The sequence below is a fragment of the Juglans microcarpa x Juglans regia genome, chromosome 5D, assembly GCF_004785595.1.
Source record: "Juglans microcarpa x Juglans regia isolate MS1-56 chromosome 5D, Jm3101_v1.0, whole genome shotgun sequence".
NCBI lineage: Eukaryota > Viridiplantae > Streptophyta > Magnoliopsida > Fagales > Juglandaceae > Juglans > Juglans microcarpa x Juglans regia.
In genome coordinates, this window is record NC_054602.1 from 14,421,862 (window position 1) to 14,432,153 (window position 10,292).

General features: G+C 36.9%; 1 protein-coding gene across 1 annotated transcript; it reads right to left on the reverse strand.

Moving 5' to 3' along the window:
• Positions 1–8,343: 8,343 nt before the first annotated feature.
• LOC121266161 (protein UNUSUAL FLORAL ORGANS) lies at positions 8,344–9,936 on the reverse strand. Its single transcript, XM_041169898.1, has one exon. It carries the CDS (start codon positions 9,811–9,813, stop codon positions 8,485–8,487), a length of 1,329 nt encoding a protein of 442 aa, XP_041025832.1. The 5' UTR covers positions 9,814–9,936; the 3' UTR covers positions 8,344–8,484.
• Between the last annotated feature and the right edge of the window lie 356 nt (positions 9,937–10,292).

The following is a 10,292-nucleotide window of genomic DNA, read 5'->3' on the forward strand; positions in this document are numbered from 1 at the left end:
ATAGATGTTAGTATTTCATTTTTAAAGTAACCATTGTTTTTTAACATGTATAACCACGAAATTAGTAATGCTACAAATGCTTTTTTGTGAGCTTCTTGCCACAGGGTTGGCATTTTGTTTTCCTTGGCTTTTAAGAGCAAGGAGGCAATCCCAATAATAGGATTAATGGCACATTCTCATGTTTAACTGCATGAAGACATCATATTAAGTAGAAAAAAGACAATCTGTGAGCTAGTTTTGGGGTTTAGAGACTGGGTTGTTCAAACAAAACCATTTCATAGTTAAATTTTTAATAAATTTTCAAATGATAGAGTCCATTCTTCAATTTTTTTTAAAAAAATCTATTTCTTTTGTTAATAAATTTAATTCATTGCACAGAATTAATGGCACATTCTCATGTTTAACTACATGAATACATCATATTAAGTAGAAAAAAGACAATCTGTGAGCTGATTTTGGGGTTTAGAGACTAGGTTGTTCAAATAAAACCATTTCATAGTTAAATTTTTAATAAATTTTCAAATGATAGAGTCCATTCTTCAATTGCGTTAAAAAAAATCTATTTCTTTTGCTAATAAATTAAATTCATTGCACAGGCTAATTGCTGATGTAATTATTTTGTTAATTTGTTTGGATCATTTACACTCATGCCTCTAACCTTTGTTTTCCCAAAGATGATCAACTTAATCTGGTGATTTTCTTGTTGTTGTTGCAAGAGGTATAATTTTCCTTGGGATTGTTAGCATGGAAAAAGGAGAAGACAAGTCAGCTGGGCTAACACCATCTAGTTCAAATCCTCCAAGCATAGTATGTGATATTATTATAAAGATTTGTTGGAATGTGTTGAGTTGATGTTTATTGATTGATTACATCATTCCTCCATGGTTGCTACTTATCATTATTATTTTTTATGTCAGGACATTCTAATGACTCCAAACCTTTCAAATTACATGCACGTTTGGCATGGACCAGTGCCTGCGTGGTCACCGACCTTTATGCCATATCCAGATGGCAACCAATATCTAATCAACATTCAGGTGGTGATGTAACTTTGTTAGTATTTTTTTAATAAATATACTTTTTCAGAATTACATTAATTGCTTTAATTTTTGTGATTTATGCAGAATGTTGGTTACAAATTTCAATATGGGATGGAACCTTCCACTCCTCTCATCACTACAAGCTCCGCAACAAGCTTAAAAGTTCGTACAAAGGATCCACCCAATTGTAAGGAAACTGAAGCACGATATACATCCTCTAGACTTGATGAGGAAAGTACAAAGGATACACCAGAATCACGGGATACCGAGGATGATAGTGCCGGGACACCTGAGTGTGTCCAAATGGATGGTGGTGATATGATTGAAGAGCCAAAGTCGAGGATGGAATTTAATTCTTTTGAAGAGTTATTGAGCTATTATAAGCAATATGGTAAGAAATGCGGGTTTGAGGTGATGACCAAAATGAGTGAAAATGTCGAGGATGAGATTGTTAGATATGTCACATTTGCCTATGCCCACAGTGGGAAGGCCCGAAATAGAACGTTGAATGTCGCTAAACCACGTCCGACATGAAAGACGGAATGTAAGGCAAAAATTAGTGCCTTACAAGTTGAGGGAAATGTATGGTTGACAACATGTCATAATATCCATAATCATAGCCTCAGTCTACAGAAATCCCGCTTCTTTCATTGTAATAGAGAAGTTAGCGAGATAGTAAAAAGAGTTCTAGATACAAATGACTTGGCTGACATTAAAATGAATAAGAGCTTTGGTAGTTTTGTTGTTGGTGCGGGCGGATTCGAGAACCTCCCGTTTTTGGAAAAAGATTGTTGTAATTATATAGACAAGGCAAGACATCTGCGACTTGGGAAATGTGGCGCTGGAGTGCTTCGAGAACACTTTTTAATGATGCAATACAAAAATCTCGGGTTCTTTGCACGGATGGACTTAGATGATGACGAGAGGTTAAACAATGTCTTCTGGGCAGACCCTCGTAGTAGGGTAGCATATCAGTATTTCGGTGATGTGGTCACATTCAACACCACGTATCTGACGAATAGATATGATATGCCCTTCGCACCATTTGTTGGTGTAAACCACCACGGCCAATCAATTTTGTTGGGAGCAGAATTGATATCCAGTGAGGATACAGAGACATTTGTGTGGTTATTCCAGACATGGTTGAAATGTATGGACGGTATAGCTCCGCGAGCCATAATCACAGATCAGGACAGCGATGAAAAATGCGATTGCCATTGTATTTCCAAAAAGCTGATATCGATTTTGTTTGTGGCATATACTGAAGAAAATTCCTAAAAAACTTGGCTCCCATAGTTCGTACAAAAGTGGCATAAAAACTGCTTTGATGAAATGTGTATATGACACCCAAACTGTTGAAGAGTTTGAAAAATGTTGGGAGCAGCTAATCACCACATACAACTTGCATGAAAATGCCTGGCTACAAAGTTTATATGATGAGTGTGAGCATTGGGTACCGGCATTCTTGAGGGACATATTTTGGGCTGGAATGAGTACTATGCAACGGAGCGAAAGCATGAATGCATTTTTTTACGATTATGTTCGTGCCAAGACAAATTTGAAAGAATTTGTCGACCAGTTTGACAATGCATTGAAAAAGAAAATTGAGAATGAAACTGCTGCGGACTTCCACTCATTTAGTGTCTCAATTCTCTGTATATCTATATCTCCAATTGAGAAGAGATTTCAAGATATGTACACGAATGCTAAATTTAGAGAAATTCAACAACAAATTACCGGTATTATTGATATGGATTCAAAGTTATTTAAGCATGATGGTACAATAAAGACGTATCATGTAGAGGATGAAGTTTGTGTGGAAGAGTTCACAAAGCTGGTTACACACTATGTGGACTTTAATGAGGAAGATACAACTGCACAGTGTTCATGTGGGTTGTTTCAGATGAGGGGATATTGTGTAGGCACATTTTGGCAGTATTCAAATGTAATGGGATTAAGTCTATGTCATATACATACATTTTAGATCGATGGAGGAAAGACATCAAAAAGAGGTACACGTTAATCCATAGCAGCTATGACGCAGGAGATCAGCGAGCAGATGCTAATAGATATTCAAGTCTGTTAAATATCTGTTATCAGATGATTACTCATGCTGCGGGTTCAAGTCGGCATACTAAGGATGCAACTACAAAATTGTATGCAATGATTGAGTTATATCGTGCCAACCAAGAACCTCCATCGATAACCCTAACTGGTGCGAATGTTGGTTGTACGACTGCTGATATAACTACAGTTGGTAGTTCAAAGCAAGTACTAAGTCCGAACGTTGTGAGAGGGAAAGACAGACCCCCATCTCTGAAGAGAGCATCGAGGATGGAGAAAGACATGCGGAAAGTTAAAGCAAAGACGACCAGTGAAAAGGAAACGCAAACAGGTGCATATCTTAAATATTTTAAATTTTATTTACCATTTAATGCAAATATGAAAAATATGCTAAAGAATATTTGTGACTTGTTAATTAGCGAGATGGAGAAGATATAGCAGTCGTGGACACTTGCAGAAGGTTATTTGGCCCTTCGGAGATGGATACTTCCAATGTTGAACAAGTCCAAGCCCGAGAAATGGTGATTGGTAGTCAAGAAAGTGTAAGCGAATCTCTTGTATTGTCGATATTTTAATAGTATTATCCACAACACAATGCAATAACAGTTGATGTTTACTATTTACAGATGCAATTTGCGTTAGATGGATGGCAACCGAAAGAATTTGGTTTGAGTGAATCACAACCGATGCAATGATTTGATGCATTGAGTATGTTATTAATAATACTAATATTTAATGTTGTTACAATTGATATTTTTAGTTGTCATTTTGCGAACTGAGATGATCAATGTTGTATGTTTTGCAGAGCAGAGCAGACTTGTTGGTATTTGTGTATTGGAAAGCCAATTATTGCTATTTTGTTAATTGGAAGGACATTTGTTAATTGTGAAGCCATTTGTTGATATTTGTGTGTTAGGAGGACATTTGTTGGAGCTTTGGCAGTATTGAGAGGACATTTTGTTGAAATTTGACTTTAGAGTTGTTGATGTTTGTGTAGTGGCAGGTGTAGTGTTGGCCAAATACAAACTGAAATTTACTTTTTGTTGGCAAGTTCGTTAATGTAATTTACTAAATTTATGCCGAGTTATATCGTGTAATGATTTTTTTGAAACTATATTTTGTGTAATACAGTTTAGTGGTTGGCATTTTGTGTCATCACTTTTATGTACAAATACAAACTGCTCATAACAAACTGCTCCTCAACATACATCATCCATAACAAACTGCTCAATATACATTACAAACTGCTTATAACAAACTGCTTTACATCACTACTTTACAAACTGCTTCACAAACTGCTCATAACAAACTGCTTCTCAACATACATCATCCATAACAAACTGCTCAATATACATTACAAATTGCTTTACAAACTGCTCATAACAAACTGCTTTATATCACTGCTTTACTAACTGCTAATAACAAACTGCATTACAAACTGCTTCTCAACAAACATTATCCATACAACTTGCTCAAACTTAACAATTTTACAATCTGCTCAAATCCAAACTGTTCTGTTTTACAAACTGCTTATCAACAACCAATATCTATACATACACAAAACTGTTTTACAACTTGTCTAATACAAACTGTACATAACAGTTTTACAATCTGCTCAAATCCAAACTAAACTATTTTACAAACTACTTATCAACCAACATCCATACATATAAAAAACTGTTTGACAACCTGTCCAATACAAACTGTACATACCAGTTTTACAATCTGCTCAAATCCAAACTGTTATGTTTTACAAACTGCTTATCAATAACCAATATCCATACAAACTATCATACAAACTACTCAATATACATTACAAACTGCTTTACAATCTGCTCATAACATTTCCATTACAAACTACTTCTCAACAAACATTATCCATACAAATTGTTTTACAAACTATTTCAAGATCCATACAAACTGCTCATACATTAACCTAACCATATTGTTTACAAGCAATATATATTACATCACTGTTTGACATTCTGCTCAAACTGTATATAATAGCAGTTTTACAATCTACTCAATATGTATACATCAATTACATCAACTACATAGTCCAATACAATTTCCGGAACTACTAACACTATCCAGGAATTACTTAGACCAAGCAACAACCAAAATGCAACTAGAAATGCAAAAGCCCAATACAACCGAAGTAGTCTGCGTGAACGCCTTATTTTAGCTTCTTGTTCCCGAAGCACCAACTCCTCCTTCATAACCTCAATCTCCCTCTTGTGGACATCGTCGAGTTTCTTCTTGAGATCTTTCTCATTCCTTAGCAGTTCATTGGTGCTTTCTCGAAGTTGGAGCTTATTCTCTTCATTAATATCTGCCCATTTGAAAAACCTGCAGTATGGTAATCCTTGAAGATTAAGAAGATATATAAGAAATGTTAAATGTTTTAATATTAATCATTATATAACAAATGTTAGATATTTTAATATTAATCATTAATCTTTACAAAAATAAAATTTTTTTATATACAAATTATGTAGTTACCTTAGTGTTGTACTTTGGACACCTTAAGAAGGGTCGTCCTGGATTCTTTGCAATACAAGCCAGTCTTAGTATGGCTGGCTCATCACAAAAACAGAATGGTATGCCCAAAGCACGTTTACCAAAGGAAGATAAAGATATCGATGATGACATCCTCGTATGGCAGTAATTTCAATAGTACAGAAAATTCAACTGCCGGGAGGAATTCGTTGAATTATTCAGATACATGCTTCCCAATAACAGTAACATTTTAACATTTTAATGTGGAAGCAAGCATCCTAATAACAGTAGCAGTTTAACATTTTAATGTGAAAGTAAGCATCCCAATAACAGTAACAGTTTAAACTTTTAATATGGAAGTAAGCATCCCAATAACAGTAGCAGTTTAACATTTTAAACTGGAAGCATGTATCCCAATAACAGTAGCAGTTTAACATTTTAGTGATGTTCTGTGAAGTTTAAAGAACGCTATGATAATTGAAAGGGTGCCTCATTTTAAAAATAGTTGATAGTCTAATAAAACTTTCAGTGAGAAATTGAGAATTGAACCCTGCTTATTCAGTTCTAAAAACAGTATATTGGGATGTTTTACAAACTGATTATGTTTCATGCTATCATGCTAGACTGTGTCTATTAGGAGGGCCCATGTTGATATGTAGTTTTAGCTTTGCTTATTTGACTCTTACTTTATATATGCCCATTTGTTTACAGTCATTTGATCCTCAAAATTACATTAATAATAATAATAATAATATATCCTATAGCATCTCAAGGAGTTTCTATATTCATTAACTGTAAAATTTTCAGTTTGACAGCCAATACTTCCCTACTTGAGAAATATGGGATTGATCCCAAACAAACAAGAGTAAATACACAAGAGTAACAGTTTAATATGGCAGTGAGACTGTTATAGACAAGAGTAAAACATCCCACTAACGTTTTACAAAAATAGCTTAATAAAATAAAATTTGCTAAAACACCCTGCTCAAATATTATTCTATGCATTCCATAGAGATGCTACTACTCTCATACGTGTGGAATTTATAAATTGGCAACTTAACAACGATGATATGATATGTGATTTGAATAATTACATGATTAAATAGTTAATGTAAGAATTATACATCATAGGCAATGTATTACATGACTAAATGTACAATATATGATAAAGAATTATTGACTTCCAAACATTTGGAAAGTAAAACCAAAGCACAAAAAAAGGAGAAAACTAACGACATTTTTGCAGTGATGATACTTTGAAACTCGGCCCGATCGATGATTACAAAAAAAAATTTCGGGTTAGAGTTAGGGTTAGGGTTAGGGTTTCGGGGCTTGATAACCAAAAAACTTTAGGGTTAGGGTTAGGGTTTCGGGGTTATAGGCTTGATAACCAAACAAATTTAGGGTTAGGGTTAGGATTAGGGTTTCGGGACTTGATAATCAAACAAATTTAAGGTTAGGGTTAGGGTTTCGGGGTTTTGTGGGAAGGAGGGGATGTGGCTCTGTCTTCGTGGAGAAGATTTCATAGAAGACGAAGACAATGACTTCGCAAACCGTTGGTTCGTGGGTACGAGGGTTCGTGGGTTAATGGAGACCACGAAGACTGACTGTGGAGAAGACAAAGACTACAAAACACAGTGACTTCGCAAAATTGTTGGTTTGTGGGGTTCGTGGGTTCGAAGGATACCATGAAGAATGACTGCGGAGAAGGTGAAGACTTCGTATGCGGCGACTTCGTGGGGTGGCTAGTTCGTGGAGAATGATGGGGCTTCATGGAGGACGATGGGGCTTCGCGGAGAAGAGGAGGAAGAAGAAGACAGAGTGAAGGGTAAGTTTTCGTGGGGATGGGTGAAATGGGAAAGAAGGCGAAGCGACCCTTTATGTCTTCGAGGGAAACGAGGCTAAACGATGACGTTTATTTGTGTGAAGTTTAAAATCCCTTCCGTCTTCAAGCAATTTGTGTAACGACGCCATTCCATTAATTGCCACGTCGGACACGCTGCCGCGAGGGTTCCCCTACGTGATTGTGAGTAGCATTTTTTAAAACAAATAATGATACATGCAATCAAGTATCGTAAGTCGTTTTGTAATAATTTCGTAAAAGAGTGAAATTTATTATTAAAAAATTAATTTTTTATGTGAATTTCCTATATATTATTTTTTTCAAGTAATTACGTGACGTTTGTGCATTCACGATTGCAACTGTCATTTCTCTTCAAAAAATAAACAAGTCTTATATAATTTTTTTTTTTAAATAGGTTCAATTAATAAAGGATAATTTTTTATTAACTTTTTAAAGACGGGGTCTATTTTTTTTACAAAGAGAGATAAGTGTACAAATCATTTCTATTTTTTATTTATTAATCGTTTTCAACCGTTGCAGCTTGCAGCATACACGTGCATGCAAAACACAATGGAAAGTCCAGAAGGATTGGGAGGAGTGAAACTAGTAATTGAACTAACTGGTTTAGGTCTTTGACGATGTAGACGTAACCAATTAAGAGCAGTACTATTTATAAGGTGACAATAAAGTTTTTAGATTTGGCATTTTGTTGCATCCGTACAGTTGAACTTTTGCAGTAAATAGTATAGTTGAAATTCAAGCCAGAATCAGTTTCAAAGACGCAAAATGGTACCTGATCATCATCATCTTCACGTACATGACACATGAGAGAGCTGACAGAAAGAAATAGAGCTGAGAACATTACACATGAACTGCATACTAAAAAAAGATCCTAAACATCTGAAACGTAGTTCCTCACTAGCTAAAATTACATCATGATGATCTTGTACTACAACTATATATATTATTTGAGTACCACCCATTGCAGCTTGCTGCTACTAACTGAGATCAGACACCAGATTCGAAACTAATTAACAACTAAACATTGTAAGGCTGAAATGGTAGGGTCAACTGGTCCAGAAGTCCAGTGACTGGGGTGGCAAGCCTAGGCTCATAAGCAAAGCCATGCAATTCACCATCACGTCCATTGTTGCTGCTGCTGCTGCTGCTGCCACCATCACCTTGAGAGTAAGGACATGGAGGAATCCATAGCCACCTCTTCTCGCAGATATCCAACAGCAAAGCCTTGTCCGTCCCTCGTATCATAATCACAATAAAGTCTCCATGTCCAACGCAGTCGAACCCATTTCCACCTTCCAACTCTGCAAACTGGATGTAGAGTTGCTGTGGCATTCTTTCGACTTCCACCCATGTAGTCCCGCATGCTTGCAAATCCCACAGCCTCAAACTCTTTGGTACATTTAGTTTGCTTTTCTCAACTGCTGCAACTAAGAGGAGATTTCCCCTACTCTCGACCAAGCTTGGCGATCGCAGAAACCTTCGCATGGGAGCTTGAATCTTGCACCATATATTCGCTGCAACATCATGAGCTAAAACGCTAAATGGGTTATAGTTCATGCAGTAGAATTTTCCTCCCACGTAAACCATTCGACCTGACTCAAGGCTACATAGCCTTGGCAGAGAAGAAGTTGTACCCCATATTGAATAAAACCCACCCCCATCCATATGAAAGTTCTCGGCCGTTAAATTCTTGACTGCATAGGGAGAAATCATGTCATCCCCGGCAACTGTGACATCTATTGATGAATGGTTAACGGTTAGGCCAATAGAAGGGAAGAGCCGGGGTCTTAGCGTGGGAGGCAATTGAGTTAGAGAACCAAGGATGGGGTTGCATAGGATTATGCTTTTTGGACCAGCCTCATCTGAAACCCAACAAACTAAGCCACCGGAAGAAGAAGCAGGTGAGAACCCGGAGGGAACCAGAGCAAAGGAAAGGCGATGCCATGCGATATCAATAGGATCAAAGAGATATCCTTCACAAGGTCCCCTATTGTCTCCATCTCCTCCACCACTTTCCCTATATATGTAGCTCTTGAGGGTTTTGTGCTTAAAGAATAGAAACCAATGATGGCGAGGAGATACTTGGAGGTATAATTCAAGAAAGCTGTCCGAAAACAAGAGTGCGTACCATCTCTTACAGACAGAACGTGCTCGAAAAAAGGCCGGTGGAGGGAGAAAAGCAAGCACACGATCGAGCAGCCTCTGTGGGAGTTTACTCCAGATCCTTCTGTCCATCCAGGGTGTAGTAATAGTATTTGGAGTGGCCCCGCTACTGCTACCACTCATAGTAGTAGTGAAAGTGTAGGAAAAGGGTAAGGGCGTCATAGAGGGGTGAAAGGTCTCCATGTTTATGGCTTGGCTTGGAACTTTTTTTTTATTTTTTATTCAGTATAAAACTAAAACGCTCCTGATCTCAGTCTTTCTTTTTCAGTGGAAACAAAAAGTAGAGCAAAGCCTTAAGCTGGAGAAGGCTTCGGTTTATGAAGGGATGCCTTGCTTTTCATGTTTAGTGAAGATTCACTCTTTCTTCGCAAGAAAGAAAGGTGGCTAATATTTTTGCTTTTGGTGAGAGCTTGGGAAGTCAACATATAAATGGAAATCTAAGAAGGCACCATGTTGGGAACCAAAAAAAGTGTTTTTTTTTTTTTTAATTTTTTATTTTGGCAGGTTACTGCAAGAAACTGCTAGCAATCACCTATTTCGGTTTTCTCATCATTAGTAGGGTTGGAGAGAGAAGTAGAAGGAGGAGGCCGCAGCCCCCCAGAAGACAACTGAAAACAGAAGAAAAGACGCGTTTCTAGCTAGGAAGAAAGGTACTTAAAACT

Excerpts from the sequence above, each read along its gene's own strand:
- LOC121266161 (XM_041169898.1), bottom strand. The coding sequence starts at position 9,813 with ATGGAGACCTTTCACCCCTCTATGACGCCCTTACCCTTTTCCTACACT.